General features: G+C 49.0%; 1 protein-coding gene across 1 annotated transcript in view; it reads right to left on the bottom strand.

Annotated features, from left to right (window-relative positions):
* Positions 1-19,508, bottom strand: part of WDR18 (WD repeat domain 18) — an 82,805-nt gene that overhangs the window by 44,837 nt on the left and 18,460 nt on the right. The window contains exons 3-4 of the mRNA XM_075338068.1: positions 6,519-6,652; positions 3,417-3,558 (exon numbers count right to left, since the gene is read on the bottom strand). Coding sequence (XP_075194183.1) covers positions 3,417-3,558; positions 6,519-6,652 — 276 coding nt within the window. The remainder of the gene's footprint in view (positions 1-3,416; positions 3,559-6,518; positions 6,653-19,508) is intronic.

The following is a 19,508-nucleotide window of genomic DNA, read 5'->3' on the forward strand; positions in this document are numbered from 1 at the left end:
GACATACCACGGCCTGTGAGAAGGCGGCGGCCTTGGAGCCGGGGGGAGTTGACAGAAAAAATCTGTTTGGCGGGTGGATAGAAATCCATCCTGTAGCCATGGGAGATATAATCCCGCCCCCACTGAACGGAGACGTGTTAAAACCATACGTCGCCAAGTGGAGAGAGCCTGCCACCGACCAAGGAGGTTGTTGGCGTGGTTAGATAGCTCGGAGGAAGCTGACTCAGTGGCAGCATCTCCTGCGGTCTTCTGAAGACGCAGCTTCGAGCGCCATTTGGGTCTATGAACCTTGGCCGAGCTAGAGGACGATCAGATGGAGGAACGGAAACAACCGAAACCTCAACTGATTCCTGCCCTGGACAGGTTCCCTGGTTTAGGTTTGTGGCAAGGAAGAACTCTCCCCGCCAAGAGCTTCCTTAATTTCATCCAGTTGGTTCCGAAGAGACTGGTCCCACAAAAGGGAGCCCAGCAAGGAACTTCTATAGAGGCATCTGCCTTCCATTTCCGAAGCCACAGGAGCCTGCGGATAGCGAGGAAAGTAGCCAAGGCCACCGCCGTGCGGTGTCCAGCATGGCAGACATGGCATAGGATGAAAAGACTGAAGTCTGGAAGTTCAGGCAACCGTTTCGGGCATAGAGTCCCTGTGAGGGAATGCATCTCCTCTAGAGAAGCAGAGAAGGCTACAAAAAAACCGCACTGCTGTAAAGCTGAGGAGAACGAAGCTCCTGCCGCCCCCATACAGATTTGGCCAGAAGGACAACCGGGCGGACCGCCAAACCTTAAGTGAGGAGCCATCAGCCACTGACATAACGGTCCGGGCTGAGCCACCTGAGGTGAATGAGCCCACTTCTTGACCACCATTGGTGGACAGGGAAAAAACAGTCCTCAGAATCACGCTTCATGGGAAGCGACTGTCAGAGCGGACCCTGGACTTGGTCACAGTGGCCTGAAAACTGGAGTGGTTAAGGAACACACATTGTGTTCTCCTAGGCAAGGTAACTCCGGCGGAGTGAGGTCCAGTACAAAATTAATGTACCGTGGGATCCTTATAGAGGTGCCGTCAGCCACTGATACAACTATCCGGGCTGAAAGTCTAGACACCGGAGGGACCACCCTTGGCGAATGAGCTCACTCCTTGACCACCTCTGATGGGAGGGGGAAACAGGCAGCAGAACCCCGCTTTGGGGTCTGACAGGACAGGCTGTGGGCTTGGACACAGTGGGCTGAAAACTGGAGTGGTTAAGGAACACACTCCTTGTCCTGTTAAAGGTATAGTGATGCCTTTCTGCCAGCGGGGAATACTCCCCTGATACAGGCGGATGGAGGTCCAGTACAAGTATAATGGACGCAATCCAATCATTAGCATCTGCGTCACCTACGGACGGATCAATGGTACATAAAGAAGCGTCCGAGCCCCTGGTAGAGACATCCTCCTCGTCCAGTGAGTCAGCTCGTAATCAGAGCTGCGGGACGGGGAGGACAGGGGACCCTGCGTCTCCCTGTCAGGAGGACGGGGTCTGAGACCAGAAGGAGAGTCCTCTGTGAGCTTTGCTGAGCGAGCTGTAGCAGAAAACGCCCTGAGAAGGGGGCTGCATGCTCAGCAGATGCCGGGACAGCTGACCCCTGGAAATAGGATTCCAGCCAAACCAGGGGTCAGCCACCGAAGCCGGAGCAGCTGGAGGGACCACTAATGAGCCTCCAAGCTGAGGGGCCACAGTGGTTATGAGCTCGGTACAACCGTACGAGACTACCTGCAGTGGATAATAAAAACAGCCTGCAGCCTCACTCTGTAAGACATGCTGCAGAGGTGGGGGCTCTGTCTAGAATGGCCCCCAGCATATATAAACAGATAAAATAAGCAGCTGCACAAACCGGAGGTTGTGGCTGCCAGATCGTTTAAACAGACATGTCTGTGCCCTCTAGTCCCTCAGCCCAGGCCCCCACTTGTCACAATGTGGAATCTCTGTGCCTATGCAGGCACAGAGAACGCTGAGAAAATGGCGACCGGAGCGAGGAGAGGGGGCGGGGCCTACTCTGAGAGCGGCAAATGAGGTAGCCAGGGGAGGGAATCCTTCCTCAGTGAGGAGTGTCCCTTCCCTGTGCTGCGCAGCCGCTGGGCGGAGCCACACTGTCCCTCTGCCTGACTGACATGCAGAGACAGTGGAAACCGAAACTAGGCCTCAGGCGAAGCCGGGGCCTAGAGTAAAACATGCGGCCGGCGTGCAGGCACCATCGGCGCGGTTCTCCAGTGAAAACTGGAGAACCGGCCGGAAACGTTAACACAAAACATAAAACACACTCCCCCAATAAATAAATATAAAGGACCCCTGGAAAGACCACTTTCTGTGGTAATAACGTCTCATATACTTAGCTTGTGAGACGCAGGTTGCCAGGTCCCTGGGGGGTGATGGCTCCGTCCAGCAGGATCCTGAAAAAGGGCTGCGGATGGAGACCGGTCTCCTGCAAAGCAGTGAGAACCGTGTTGGCTCACACTTCAAGCCAGAGCCCCAGCATGGGATGGTGAAGGAGCGCGGCATGAGAAGGCTCCAGCCTTGGAAAATCAACCTTAACAGCACCGCCGACACAGTGGGGTGAGAAGGGACATGCCGGGAGTCCAGCTGGACCCGCTTTTCTTCCAAATCTTTGATCCAGAAGGAAAAATCAAAAATCAAAATCAGAGAATGCATGTGTGTGTGACCTCCTGAAACACAAAGCATTGAACTGGCTAGGACTGGCTAGCAGGGGGTGTATATGCTAGGAGGGAGGAGCTACACGTTTTGAGTGTAGTACTTTGTGTGTCCTCCGGAGGCAGTAGCTATACACCCATGGTCTGGGTCTCCCATAGGAACGTTAAAGAAATAAATATAAATAAATATTATATATATATATATATATATTATATATATATATATATATATATATATATATATATATATATATATATATATATATATATATATATATATATATATATATATATATATATATACATATATATATACATATATATATATACACACACACACACACACACACACACACACACACACACACAGCAGATTAGAGGATCCCACATATAATGATGCGGAACATACATATTCCACAATGGGGGCCATATATACCTGGAATGTACCCAGAATGGGGGATATGAGGACAGAATTTGGGGATATTATTACCTCCATAACACTGCCAGCAGTAAAATAACAGTGTGTCATGACCACATTTTTTTACTTAAATTTTTTTTCTATTTTTTCCTCCTCTAAAACAAGGGTGCGTCTTATAGTCCGGTGCGTCTTATAGTCCGAAAAATAAAGTAGGTTTCTATTTGTACAATTTTTGGCCAAAGTTGCTATAGGTCTCCAATAAGACAACGAACTACAGACTCAATAAAAGTTCATGTACAGGGTTTAAAATACCTTAACTGTCTGGTCCAGAGAAGAAGTAACAGCTCGGGACTGCGCCCCTCCGCTACCACACTGCACATCGGTGACAGGAAGTGAATGGTGGCTCCACATATGACGAGGTTCAGGACCTCGAGACCCTTCATTCTGCAAAACACTGATTCAGGGGACTGTTAGACAATTTTGCATCTTACAGTAGAAGCATTTGGAAAAAAAAAACCACAAATGTACATTCAACCACTGAAGGGCATGCCACAAAGACTGGATGTACATCAGCTCACCCGGCATCAACATGGTACGAAAAGGTAAAATATAGAATTAATGTTACATCTTACTAGTTTCTCACATGTCCTTGAAGTTATGTCCAACAATGCTCAAAAGTGTCAGATTGTATTTCTATCTATATATATAATTGCCTTATTCTGTCTGTCTTGCTCCAAAATTGTGTCACCGTGACAGTGTCGTTAGAGTGACAACTGTCGGATTGGCCGCCTTGCCTCGGCCTGGCCCCGCCCCCCGCATGGATTGGCCGCTCGCCCCGGCCCTCCGCACGCATCGCCCGCTGAAAGGGAACACCGGCTCCTGGTACACATGTGCAGGGAGCCGGCATACGCTGACGCCTCGCCCCCGCCACACGTTGGCACACTCGGCCCCGCTCCCGGCGGACATAACCTTGCGATGCTGGGATCGTGACGGAGCCGGTGTACGCTGGTAACCATGATACACATCGCGTAACTATAGGAAGCGCTTCCCTTAGTTACCTGATGTGTATCATGGTTACCAACGTACACCGGCTCCCGGTACACATGTGCAGGGAGCCGGCATACGATGGCGCCTCGCCCGCTCAGCCCCGCCCCCGGCACACGTTGCCACGCTCGGACCCGCCCCCGGTGGCTCCAGCATGGGGGATGGAGCACGATGGGGGGTGCGCAGCATGGAGGATGGAGCACGATGGGGGGTGCGCAGCATGGGGGATGGAGCACGATGGGGGGTGCGCAGCATGGGGGATGGAGCACGATGGGGGGTGCGCAGCATGGGGGATGGAGCACGATGGGGGGTGCGCAGCATGGGGGATGGAGCACGATGGGGGGTGCGCAGCATGGGGGATGGAGCACGATGGGGGGTGCGCAGCATGGGGGATGGAGCACGATGAGGGGTGCGCACCTCCCCCCAAAACACACACACCGCCACATGCGCACCGCACAACAAACCACACACACACTGGGAACCACAAACACCGTCCTACACAGACACCCACACACACAGACAACGCTGCACACACACAACACAAAACACCGCGGCACACACAAATATATGCACATACCGCGCAACACACACATTGCACAAAACATATCTCCCCCCAAAACACACATACGCACCACACACACACACACACACACACACGCAAACCGAGCAACACACACAGCACCACACACACACAACGCTGCAGACACACAGCGCTCCACAAACAATGCAACACACAACGCAACACACAAACCACACCGCTCTCACCACCCCCCCACCCAGACAACACCCAGAACATTTACAGCGCCCTACACAAACACTTGGTAACTACACACAACAACATCTATCTATCTATCTATATAAAACAAAAATCATAATTAACTACACAATACGTAAATTCTAGAATACCCGATGCGTTAGAATCAGGCCACCTTCTAGTTTGTATATAATTATGTAGCATTATGTTCGGTTTTATCGGATGGTGGAAAGCGTAAAAGGCAGCAAGTGTAGGACAATTATAGCGTCTTTTCACAGATAAATATATCAACTTAGCTTACGTCTACAGACCATTGTAAAATGGACCATGCTGGCTGGGATCATTGACAGGCATTGTCAGTGTCTCAATTCTTTCAACTTGTGCCACAGGAAAGAAATATAAAATACATTATAATAAAAAAAAACCAAATATAGTGGGCCTACATAGATTACAAAACATTGGGCAACATATAAATTATATACAATAATTTAAAGCATACAAAAGAGTAAAAAAATATACACAGAGTGGAACCTTGGATTACGACCATAATTCGGGAGTATGCTCTTAAACCAAGTTACTCTTATATCAAAGCGAATTGTCCTATAGGAAATAATTGAAACGCTGACAATCCGTTCCACAACCCAAAAATATTTACAGTATTTATACAAACTTATTACAGTAATACAAAATAATGTGCTGTATTCATATAAAATCATTACAGTATACTAATCCAAAATAATGTGCTGTATTCATATAAAATCATTACAGTATACTAATCCAAAATAATGTGCTGTATTCATATAAAATCATTACAGTATACTAATCCAAAATAATGTGCTGTATTCATAAAATTACAGTACACTAATCCAAAATACTGTACAGCACAGAAAGCATATAAAGCAAATTAAACTGCACTTTAGCTTACAATAAAATTGTTGGTGTGCGAGAGGTACAAGCAATGTGCTGTACTGACTAGCATAAAGAAAGTACAATACTGTATCCACAAATGCAAATTGATAGACTTGCTATATAGTATATACTGTACTGTACAATGGTATACATTACATATGGACAGAAGTTACCTCCAGAGCAGGTCAGTGCGTGGTGAATGGACAGAATCGGTAGTGTACATGGTGAGTATTTGCTCTATTTGCAAATCATTGCTCTGAAACCAAGTTACACATTTTTAAGAAGCTTTGCTTGTCTTGCAAAACGCTCTCAAACCAAGTTACTCTTAATCCAAGGTTCCACTGTATATAATAATAATTTTATTCATTTATATAGCGCTAATAATTCCACAGCGCTTTACATACATTGGCAACACTGTCCCCATTGGGGCTCACAATCTAGAGTCCCTATCTGTATGTCTTTGGATCAATAATGCACGCAGACACGTACAAAAGGTATGGTCACTTTAAAACGAAACTAGCAGAATAAAATAAATCCCTACATTAAAGGCATTGTCTGGGAATAGGCATCTGATCACCATATTCTGTCTCTCCACCTCTAAACAGTGTGATTAGCAAAATTAGACTGATTTTCTCAGATGTGGAGAATACGGTGACCCGAGTGTTATCCTACAAATCCTACAGCAGCAGCAAGCTGAGCTTCATTACCTGAAGAGGTTCCACACAAGAGCAAGACAATCCTTGGCTCCGGTCAGGAAATGACTGCTGTCATCTGTGAAGGTGAGGCAGGTGACATCCTGGTAGTGGCTATTGAGAATAGCAAGTAGATGTCCTGTGCAAACCTGAGAAGACGAGGACAGCAGACAGATGAGATATATGTCTAATGTCCTTCATAGATCACATAAAGGCGATCGTGAGAACACTGCCATTATAGAGCACCTGCATCGATCGAGAGAGAGATATATACGCACGCGCACACATATATTTTATACATATTATACATTTGTACATATACACACATGCGGTTGTGTTCAAAAGATATGAAGATGCAATGCTGTCTGTTTCCAACTTGAATTAACTATATATTGTATATTAAACCCCGCTGCAATGAGATGAACTTTATACCTCCTGGCAGTGTGCAGGTGTCAGTCACGGGTACGGCACAGGTTCAGTCACTGCTTTGTGTATGGAGAGCAGCAGCTGCAAGCACGCCCCTTGCACTGACTGACAGCATGTTCTAATGATGAACGGCTGTCAGTCAGTGCAGGGCTCGTTGTTACAGTCGCCGTTCTCCATACACAGTGATCTGACTGAACAAGCCCCGGTTCCAGACCCATGACTGAAACCCAAACGCTGCTGGGGAAATAAAGTTAATTTCCTCCTGGCAGCTTGGTTTAATGTGCAGGAGATTGGGTGAACTTCAGAATGCTATTAACCCGCAGATTAACCCTTAACCCCTATCTGCATGTATTAGCATTTTTCCATGTGACAGGGTCCCTTTAGTCACAAAACCCCATTTACAATTAATTTCAGCCCTGACACAAAATGACCTGCTTTCATACTTTTAATGATCTTCTCCTTAGAGCAGGAGAAAGTGTTAACAAGGACAAGGCAACTGATATCACTCTTTCATTCTAAGGGGTACTTCTCACATAGCGAGATCGCTTCTGAGTCACGGTTTTTGTGACGCACCAGTGACCTCATTAGCGATCTCGCTGTGTGTGACACTGAGCAGCGATCTGGCCCCTGCTGTGAAATCGCTGATTGTTACACACAGCCCTGGTTCATTTTTTGGATGTTGCTCTCCCGCTGTGACGCACACATCGCTGTGTTTGACAGCGAGAGAGCAACGGTCTGGATGTTGTGCAGGGAGCCGGCTTCTGGCAGCCTGTGGTAAGCTGTAACCAAGGTAAATATCGGGTAACCAAGCAAAGTGCTTTGCTTGGTTACCCGATATTTACCTTGGTTACTAGCGTCTGCCGCTCTCAGGCTGCCAGTGCCGGCTCCCTGCACACGTAGCTGGAGTACACATCGAGTAAATAAGCAAAGCGGTTTGCTTATTAACCCGATGTGTACTCTGTCTACGAGTGCAAGGAGCCAGCGCTAAGCGGTGTGCGCTGGTAACCAAGGTAAATATCGGGTAACCAAGCACTTAGTTACCCGATATTTACCTTAGTGACCAAGTGCAGCATCGCTTCCACGCGTCGCTGGGGGCTGGTCACTGGTGAGATCTGCCTGATTGACAGCTCACCAGCGACCATGTATCGTCGCACCAGCGATTCTGACCAGGCCAGATCGCTGGTGGGATCGCTGGAGTGTCGCTAAAGTGTGACGGTACCCTAACTGAATAAAAAGAGCAGACGTGTTGCTTTTAGAAGGGGCTGGTGCTGGAAATCATTGTCTTCTTCTGTCAACAATAGTTACCTGCAATGTAACTTGTACTCATCCTTATTTTGCATCACAAGGCCTTTACAGACAAGGACATTGCTGATTGTAAGATTGACCCCAAAGGCAACCATTTATCAGATCAAGAACTTCAGAGAGATTCAATTGCTGTGAAAAAAGCTTTAGGGCATCGAGAGAAGTCTAGAAAGTACCAGAAACATAAGGAGGATTCAGCTTTAGGATCATTAAATGCCAGTGCAGAGCTTGCTCAGAAATGAAAGCAGGTACATATCAGTGCATCAGCACGCACAGTGAGAACATTTTTTTGGTAGGTGGCCGGATGTCAAGAAGGCCAGCAAAGAAGGTACTTTTCTAAATGACAGGCTGAAATTCTGCAAGACGTGAATTGACTGCACTGCAGAGGACTGGGGCAAAGTTATTTTTTCTGATGAAGCCCCCATTAGATTGTTTGGATCATCTGGAAGAATGATTGTTTAGAGAAGAGGTGAGCGCCATTATGAGTCCTTTGTCATGCTAACAGGAAAGCATCCTGAGCAGGTCTGACAACCCACTATTTCCTGGACAACTGGATTAAAATTCACAGACTGTCAACATTTTTACAGACATTTGCCACACCCCCTGAGAAAACCACACCCCCCTGAGAGGTCCAAAACAATAAAGAGTAAGAACACGTATATTGAGAGAATCATAAAGTCACTGAGAATTACTCCCATTATAAAGGGCAGGAGACGTGGTACTGTGGAGCACATATATACAGGATAATACAGATGCTGAGAATTATATCACTGTCCAGGGCAGGAGAAGTGGTACTGTGGAGTATTTACAGTATATACAGGATAATACAGATACTGAGGCTTACACCCAGTATACAGGACAGGAGAAGTGGTACTGTGCAGTGTATATATACAGAATAACAGATACTGAGGATTACACCCAGTATACAGGACAGGAGAAGTGGTACTGTGCAGTGTATATATATATATATATATATATATATATATATATATATATATATATATATATATATATATATATATATATATATATATATATACATACACATATACACACACAGAATAATACAGATACTGAGGATTACACCTAGTATACAGAAGAAGTGGTACTGTGCAGTGTATATATGCAGAATAACAGATACTGAGGCTTACACCCAGTATACAGGACAGGAGAGGTGGTACTGTGCAGTGTATATATACAGAATAACAGATACTGAGGATTACACCCAGTATACAGGGCAGGAGAAGCGGTACTGTGCAGTGTATATATACAGAATAACAGATACTGAGGATTACACCCAGTATACAGGGCAGGAGAAGCGGTACTGTGCAGTGTATATATACAGAATAACAGATACTGAGGATTACACCCAGTATACAGGGCAGGAGAAGCGGTACCGTGCAGTATATATATATACACAGAATAATACAGATACTGAGGATTACACCCAGTATACAGGGAAGGAGAAGTGGTACTGTGCAGTGTATATATACAGAATAACAGATACTGAGGATTACACCCAGTATACAGGGCAGGAGAAGCGGTACCGTGCAGTATATATATACACACAGAATAATACAGATACTGAGGATTACACCTAGTATACAGAAGAAGTGGTACTGTGCAGTGTATAATTACATCTAGTGTACACAGCTCCCAATAATATACTGTAGTATTGGCCACACTTAATACAATGTATACATAGCATAATACAATATACTATAATATACTATACTAAATAGCGCTGTGTATATATTATACAGTGTGAAGCTATGCCTATGTATATAGTATATGGTGTGGAGGCCACACTGTGCACTATATACACAGCTCTCCAGAATATACTGTAATAACGCCCACACTCTATATACACAGTGTCATGCAATATACTATAATACACTATATACTGTAGAGCTGTGTATATACTATACAGTGTAAAGCTATGCCTATGTATATAATTCATGGAGTGGAGTACACACTATGCTCTATATACACAGTTCTACACTCCACACCATTGAAATTGCAAGATTGAAAACACCAAGATTGAAAAGATGTGGAGTTATGGAAATCACAGGATGGAGAGTTTATGATCTGTGAATGATGAAAATTTGGAAACAGCATTTTCAAAACATTTTACTTTAATAAGTATGGAAAGGAAGCCTTGTGCAGAAATGGCAGCACTACCATCCTTGACTGTTATCACGGAGGTTATTAATGATTGTCCGAGGAATGTTCTGCCATGCTGAATGCACTTGGGCTGATTAAGCTGGCAGCTCCTGTGTAATCACCAACCAATTACATCCTTGATGTGCTTGATGAAAACAAGTCCAGAGACGCTGCAGCCACGGGAGCACGTTTAGGCCACACACGCTGCTCACAGTAGTAAGAGCAACATGTGGTCTGAAGTTGTCATAATCAACAATGGCTCCAGGGACACTTTGGAGAAATGGTCACACCACAGGATCCATGACCAAATCACATGTACTCCTGAGCTGTTAGTGCGCCATCAATGAAAGCAAGAGGGGTCTGGCTACAGTAAATTATGCCAACTGACACTATAATCCTAGGAATAGGATCAGGAGAACATTTTCTCTTGAAGGCCTCTTCATGTGTTGTCCACGTGGTCTCCAGGCAATTCTACAGCTATCATTACGTTCAAGCAAAAAATAGGACTCATCGCTGAAGAGGAAAGACCTCTATTACAGCCTCCATTGTCGTCTTGCTCTGCATCATTAGACTATGTGCCCACGTTGCGTTGTCCCTGCAGAAATTTCTACAGCGATTTGAACAGTACATGTGCGCTTCAAATTACTGCAGAAACACTGCGTAATGAATGCGGTGAAAGAAGGGAATTTTGTTTACTTACCGTAAATTCCTTTTCTTCTAGCTCTAATTGGGAGACCCAGACAATTGGGTGTATAGGCTATGCCTCCGGAGGCCGCACAAAGTATTACACTCAAAAGTGTTAAGCCCCTCCCCTTCTGCCTATACACCCCCCGTGCTCCCACGGGCTCCTCAGTTTTGGTGCAAAAGCAAGAAGGAGGAAAAAGAATTATAAACTGGTTTAAAGTAACTTCAATCCGAAGGAATATCGGAGAACTGAAACCATTCAACATGAACAACATGTGTACACAAAAAAACAGGGGCGGGTGCTGGGTCTCCCAATTAGAGCTAGAAGAAAAGGAATTTACGGTAAGTAAACAAAATTCCCTTCTTCTTTGTCGCTCTATTGGGAGACCCAGACAATTGGGACGTCCAAAAGCAGTCCCTGGGTGGGTAAAATAATACCTCGTAAGAGAGCCGTAAAACGGCCTCTTCCTACAGGTGGGCAACCGCCGCCTGAAGGACTCGTCTACCTAGGCTGGCATCCGCCGAAGCATAGGTATGCACCTGATAGTGCTTCGTGAAAGTGTGTAGGCTCGACCAGGTAGCCGCCTGACACACCTGCTGAGCCGTAGCCTGGTGCCTCAAAGCCCAGGACGCGCCCACAGCTCTGGTAGAATGGGCCTTCAGCCCTGAGGGAACCGGAAGCCCAGCCGAACGGTAAGCTTCGATAATTGGCTCCTTGATCCACCGAGCCAGGGTTGATTTGGAAGCCTGTGACCCTTTACGCTGGCCAGCGACAAGGACAAAGAGTGCATCCGAGCGGCGCAGGGGCGCCGTACGAGAAATGTAGAGTCTGAGTGCTCTCACCAGATCTAACAAGTGCAAATCCTTTTCACATTGGTGAACTGGATGAGGACAAAAAGAAGGTAAGGAGATATCCTGATTGAGATGAAAGGGGGATACCACCTTAGGGAGAAATTCCGGAACCGGACGCAGAACCACCTTGTCCTGGTGAAACACCAGGAAAGGGGATTTGCATGACAGCGCTGCTAGCTCAGACACTCTCCGAAGTGAAGTGACTGCTACTAGAAAAACCACTTTCTGCGAAAGGCGTGAGAGAGAAATATCCCTCATTGGCTCGAATGGTGGTTTCTGAAGAACCGTCAGCACCCTGTTCAGATCCCAGGGTTCTAACGGCCGCTTGTAAGGAGGGACGATGTGACAAACCCCCTGCAGGAACGTGCGTACCTGTGGAAGTCTGGCTAGGCGCTTCTGGAAAAACACAGAGCGCTGAGACTTGTCCCTTAAGGGAGCCGAGCGACAAACCCTTTTCCAGTCCAGATTGAAGGAAGGACAGAAAAGTGGGCAAGGCAAAAGGCCAGGGAGAAATACCCTGAGCAGAGCACCACGACAGGAACATTTTCCACGTCCTGTGGTAGATCTTGGCGGACGTTGGTTTCCTAGCCTGTCTCATAGTGGCAATGACGTCTTGAGATAACCCTGAAGACGCTAGGATCCAGGACTCAATGGCCACACAGTCAGGTTGAGAGCCGCAGAATTCAGATGGAAAAACGGCCCTTGAGATAGCAAGTCTGGTCGGTCTGGTAGTGCCCACGGTTGGCCGACCGTGAGATGCCACAGATCCGGGTACCACGACAGCCTCGGCCAGTCTGGAGCGACGAGGATGACGCGGCGGCAGTCGGCCCTGATCTTGCATAACACTCTGGGCAACAGTGCCAGCGGAGGAAACACATAAGGGAGCTGAAACTGCGACCAATCCTGAACTAAGGCGTCTGCCGCCAGAGCTCTGGGATCTTGAGACCGTGCCATGAACGCCGGTACCTTGTTGTTGTGCCGGGACGCCATGAGGTCGACGTCCGGCACCCCCCAGCGGCAACAGATCTCCTGAAACACGTCCGGGTGAAGGGACCATTCCCCTGCGTCCATGCCCTGGCGACTGAGATAATCTGCTTCCCAGTTTTCCACGCCTGGAATGTGAACTGCGGATATGGTGGAGGCCGTGGCTTCCACCCACAGCAGTATCCGCCGGACTTCCTGGAAGGCTTGCCGACTGCGTGTGCCGCCTTGGTGGTTGATGTATGCCACCGCTGTGGAATTGTCTGACTGAATTCTGATCTGCTTGCCTTCCAGCCACTGCTGGAACGCTTTCAGGGCAAGATACACTGCCCGTATTTCCAGAACATTGATCTGAAGCGAGGACTCTTGCTGGGTCCACGTACCCTGAGCCCTGTGGTGGAGAAAAACCGATCCCCACCCTGACAGACTCGCGTCCGTCGTGACCACCTCCCAGGATGGGGGTAGGAAGGATTTCCCTTTCGATAATGAAGTGGGAAGAAGCCACCACCGAAGGGAAGCTTTGGTCGCCTGCGAGAGGGAGACGTTCCTGTCGAGGGACGTCGGCTTCCTGTCCCATTTGCGTAGGATGTCCCATTGAAGAGGACGCAGGTGAAACTGCGCGAAAGGAACTGCCTCCATTGCTGCCACCATCTTCCCCAGGAAGTGCATGAGGCGCCTCAAGGTGTGTGACCGACCTTGAAGGAGAGATTGTACCCCTGTCTGTAGTGACCGCTGCTTGATCAGCGGAAGCTTCACTATCGCTGAGAGGGTATGAAACTCCATGCCAAGGTATGTCAGCGATTGGGCCGGTGTCAGATTTGACTTTGGAAAATTGATGATCCACCCGAAACTCTGGAGAGTCTCCAAGGTAGCGTCGAGGCTGTGTTGGCATGCCTCTAGAGAGGGTGCCTTGATCAACAGATCGTCCAAGTACGGGATCACCGAGTGACCCTGAGAGTGGAGGACCGCTACGACAGTAGCCATAACCTTGGTGAAAACCCGTGGGGCTGTTGCCAGGCCGAACGGCAGTGCCACGAACTGCAGGTGTTCGTTCCCTATGGCGAAGCGCAAGAAGCGCTGGTGCTCTGGAGCAATCGGTACGTGGAGATAAGCATCTTTGATATCGATCGATGCAAGGAAATCTCCCTGGGACATTGAGGCGATGACGGAGCGGAGAGATTCCATCCGGAACCGCCTGGTCTTTACGTGTTTGTTGAGAAGTTTCAGGTCCAGGACAGGTCGGAAAGACCCGTCCTTCTTTGGGACCACAAACAAGTTGGAGTAAAAACCGTGGCCCTGTTGCTGAAGAGGAACAGGGACCACCACCCCTTCTGCCTTCAGAATGCCCAGCGCCTGCAGAAGAGCCTCGGCTCGCTCGGGAGGCGGGGATGACCTGAAGAATCGAGTCGGGGGACGAGAGGTGAACTCTATCTTGTAACCGTGAGACAGAATGTCTCTCACCCAACGGTCTTTTACCCGTGGCAGCCAGGTGTCGCAAAAGCGGGAGAGCCTGCCACCGACCGAGGATGCGGAGTGAGGATGCCGACAGTCATGAGGAAGCCGCTTTGGTAGCGGCACCTCCGGTGGTCTGTTTAGGACGTGACTTAGACCGCCATGCATCAGAGTTCCTTTGATCTTTCTGAGGCCTTTTGGACGAGGAGAATTGGGACCTGCCCGCGCCCCGAAAGGACCGAAACCTCGACTGCCCCTTCCTCTGTTGGGGTATGTTCGGTTTGGGCTGGGGTAAGGATGTATCCTTTCCCTTGGATTGTTTGATGATTTCATCCAAACGCTCGCCAAACAATTGTTCGCCAGAAATTGGCAAACTGGTTAAGCGCTTTTTGGAAACAGAATCTGCTTTCCATTCCCGTAGCCACAAGGCCCTGCGGAGTACCACCGAATTGGCGGCTGCAACCGCCATACGGCTCGCAGAGTCCAGGACAGCATTAATAGCGTAAGACGCAAATGCCGACGTCTGAGTGGTTATGGACGCCACCTGTGGCGCGGACGTGCGTGTGGCTGCGTCAATTTGCGCTTGACCTGCTGAGATAGCTTGTAGCGCCCATACGGCTGCGAATGCTGGGGCAAAAGAAGCGCCGATAGCTTCATAGATGGATTTCAACCAGAGCTCCATCTGCCTGTCAGTGGCATCTTTGAGTGAAGCCCCATCTTCCACTGCAAGTATGGATCTAGCTGCCAGTCTGGAGATTGGAGGATCCACTTTGGGACACTGAGCCCAACCCTTGACCACGTCAGGGGGAAAGGGATAACGTGTATCCTTAAGGCACTTAGAAAAACGCTTATCTGGACAAGCATGGTGATTCTGGACTGCCTCTCTGAAATCAGAGTGGTCCAGAAACATACTCTGTGTACGCTTGGGAAACCTGAAACGGAATTTCTCCTGCTGGGAAGCCGACTCCTCCGCCGGAGGAGCTGAGGGAGAAATATCCAACATACGATTGATGGACGCAATAAGGTCGTTCACTATGGCGTCCCCGTCCGGAGTATCAAGATTGAGAGCGGCCTCAGGATCAGAATCCTGATCAGCTACTTCCGCGTCATCAACCAGCGATTCCCCTCGCTGAGACCCTGAACAATATGATGATGTCGAGGGAAAATCTAAGCGAGCTCGCTTAGTCGGTCTGGGGCTGGGGTCTGTGTCAGAACCCTCAGCTTGGGATCCATGAGATACCCCGGGAGGACATTGTTGGTCCAGCTGAGGTGGGCCAGGGAACAAAGAATCAACAGAGTCCCTGTGCTGAGATACCGGCCTGGACTGCAAGGCTTCTAGTATCTTAGCCATAGTCTCAGAGAGTTTTGCAAACTCCGTCCCCGTCACCTGAACAGTGTTAGCAGGTGGCTCCCCCTGGGCCCCCCCTAGCAGAGGCTCTGGCTGAGTAAGTACCACAGGGGCCGAACAGTGCACACAATGAGGGTCAGTGGAACCTGCCGGTAGCGGGGTCGTACATGCGGCGCAGGCAACATAATAAGCCTGTGTTTTGGCACCCCTGCCTTTCGTGGGCGCCATGCTATTATCTTCCCTGAGCAACACAATAGTGTATATAGCCAGAAATCAACTGCGCACTATACAGTGTAAAATAAACATATAATGTTACACTACTGCACAATGGGGCTAGCACCACAGGTGCTGCTTACCACCCGCCTAAAGCGGTTGTGAGGCCACCAGAGTCCCTGCCTGGGTCTCCCAGTTTTGTCCCCCTCTGCAGCGTCCGAGGAGCTGACAGGAATGCGTCCTGAGGAGAGGTGGGAGCCGTGGGCGTGACCTAGAAAGAGCGGGAACTGGTGCCTGCACTGTGCACAGTGAGGGGAGTGGAGTATGCAAAGCATGCTCCAGCCCTCAGTGCTGCTCGTTCTGTGCAGCGTCCCGCCCTTCCCCTGCCTGTCAGGGCTATGGGCGGGAGGAAAGGAAACTAGGCCGCAAAAAGCCGGGGACTCTAGTAATAAACGCGGCCGCCGTAAAAGCGCGGCCGGCGTGGAAGTCCCCGGCGCACTACAAGTCCCAGCCGCGCCGCAGTGTTTCCATGGCAGCGGCGGTCAGTGCGGCAGTCCCTATACATAAACACACTCAGCAACGCTGAGTGTGTAATGGCACATATTAACCCGGTCAGCGCCGCGGTCCCCGGTGCACTAGCACACCCAGCAAAGCTGGAGTGTTGCTGTGCGCGGTCCCCACGGGGACACAGAGTACCTACAAGTAGCAGGGCCATGTCCCTGAACGATACCCGGCTCCTATCCAGCAGGCTCCACAGGAGTTGTGGATGAAGCACGGTCTCAGTGCCTGGAGACCGATAGGATCCACTTCCACCAGAGCCCTGAGGGGGATGGGGAAGGAAAACAGCATGTGGGCTCCAGCCTCCGTACCCGCAATGGATACCTCAACCTTACAACACCGCCGACAAGAGTGGGGTGAGAAGGGAGCATGCTGGGGGCCCTATATGGGCCCACTTTTCTTCCATCCGACATGGTCAGCAGCTGCTGCTGACCAATCTGTGGAGCTGTGCGTGCGTGTCTGACCTCCTTCGCACAAAGCAAAAAACTGAGGAGCCCGTGGGAGCACGGGGGGTGTATAGGCAGAAGGGGAGGGGCTTAACACTTTTGAGTGTAATACTTTGTGCGGCCTCCGGAGGCATAGCCTATACACCCAATTGTCTGGGTCTCCCAATAGAGCGACAAAGAAAAGCAGATTTCATGCGCTCTGGATGCAGCCCCACCATAGACAGAGCAGGAGCTGCATCCAAAGCATACGGAATAAGTGACATGTTGCTTTTTAGAACGCAGCAATTTGGCAGCATGGAAATCGCTGCGTCCTAAAACGCAACGTGGGCATGGATTATGCACAATCTTCATAGATTGTCCTGGGGACGCAGGACGCATGCAGTTACGCTTCAGTGCAATATGCACACGTGGGCACAGAGCCTGATAGTCATTAAGACAGGTAGAGTGAGGTCAATGGACACGTAGACAAGATGTCTGGTTCATAACCCAATGTCATGTAAAGACCTTCTAATGGTTTGTGTGAAGACTGGATGTTGCCTACCAATCCTAAGGGGTACTTTGCACGCTGCGACATCACTAGCCGGTTGTAGCGATGCCGAGCGCGATAGTCCCCGCCCCCGTCGCACATGCGATATCTTGTGATTGCTGCCGTAGTGAACATTATCGCTACGGCAGCGTCACACTAACCTGCCCTGCGACGTCGCTCTGGCCGGCGACCCGCCTCCTTCCTAAGGGGGCGGGTCGTGCGGCATCACAACAACGTCACACGGCAGGCGGCCAATAGAAGCGGAGGGGCAAAGATGAGCGGGACGTAAACATCCCGTCCACCTCCTTCCTTCCTCATTGCAGGCGGGACGCAGGTAAGGTGTTGTTCCTCGCTCCTGCGGCTTCATACACAGCGATATGTGCTGCCACAGGAACGAGGAACATCGTACCTGTCGTTGCAGCGAAATTATGGAAATGACCGACACTACACAGATCACCGATTTACGACGCTTTTGCGATCATTTAATCGGTGCTTCTAGGCTTTACCCGTTACGACATAGTTACTGGCGCCGGATGTGCGTCACTTTCGATTTGACCCCGACGAGATCGCAGTAGCGATGTCGCAACGTGCAAAGTACCCCTAAGGCATGAAATATTTTCACTTGCCATACAGAATGAATCATTGGTGGCAGCAGTGGTGCAGCCACTTCTCCAAAGTGTCCCAGGAGTTATTTCTCAACACGACAATGAAAGGCTGCATGTTTTTTGTGCCGCTGTGAGCAGCCATGAAGGGTTTTTCCAGGCTTGGAGTTCAAGTCCGCAGTCACTCTATGTGATTGCAAACTTTGTGAATCCCCACAGTACGTGTTGTCAGGATTCTCCGGTGCTGGGAGTGGGTGGTTATGTGACTGCAAGTATGTGATTTGCATGCTTCCTGCCACATTACGACTAGACTTATCTGGCCTCCCTGAACTCACCTGTATTGAGTGGGGCTAGTCATGTCTATTTGGCAGGTGACCGCATATATGCAAATAACATAATTCTGGTCACAAGCCCACCTGCTTTAATGATATGAGAGATAGAGGGATAGATAGAGGGATAGAGGGACAGACAGATAGATCTATGGGACCAAGGCCAGGCTGCATGTAAATATAGCATAGAGGCTGCGTATAGTGTATACGCAGCACTATACTATACACACAGACTGCTGCATTTGACAATGATTGGTGGATCTCCTCTCTCCGTGGGGACGTCTTTCTTCTTCCGGTAAGCTCCAGTTTGTACTGCACATGGCTGGCAATTGAGCACATGCACAGTACAAACCTTGTAAGAAATTTTTACAAAATCATGAGCTGTGCTTTTTTTTTTTATGCAGACGGCAGAGAAAAGCACTGGGATAGCAGTGTTCTTCACTACATTGCTCCTGGGTCGTTGGGAGAAGTTTCTCTTGGAGGATGTGTAGATCACATTCTTTATTCATGTCGGCACACTCCAAAGATCCAAAGATCTGGGATCTGGGTTGCCAACTGTCTGTAAATTTTTGGACAGTCATTAAATTTTCCAGCATGATAGAGACCACATCACAAGGTAATGTGATCAAGTGTCTCAGTGAATAAACATTAAAATGTTGGGGTCATGGCCAGAAAACACCAAAACAATTGTGTAAAAACCTTTGGCCTCAACTGTATACATAAAGTTGAATTAGGGTACTTTCACACTTGGGTTCAGCAGAGTCCGTCACTATGGAGAATAGCACAGTCAGTTAACGCACTGCGCTATTCTCCATAGACTTGTATGGACGACGCACTGTAACGCAAGTGTCAGCATTGCATCCGCTGGACGACGCAGCGTCGTTATTTTGACGCTGCGCCAGGCGGATGGAACGCTACATGTAACGTTTTTTTGAGCAGCGGAAACCTTTATTTTTCACTGCGCATGCTCTCTCTTTTTTTTTTTAAATCACAAACTTTATTTTATTTCTCGGTGGCCGAACGTTCAGCTGAGCGCTCGCCCGCCGGCATGTCAGGGCGCCCAGCTGAGCGCTCGGCCGCCGGCATGTCAGGGCGCTCAGCTGAGCGCTCGGCCGCCGGCATG

Source organism: Anomaloglossus baeobatrachus, chromosome 1 (assembly GCF_048569485.1).
Source record: "Anomaloglossus baeobatrachus isolate aAnoBae1 chromosome 1, aAnoBae1.hap1, whole genome shotgun sequence".
NCBI classification, from domain to species: Eukaryota; Metazoa; Chordata; class Amphibia; order Anura; family Aromobatidae; genus Anomaloglossus; species Anomaloglossus baeobatrachus.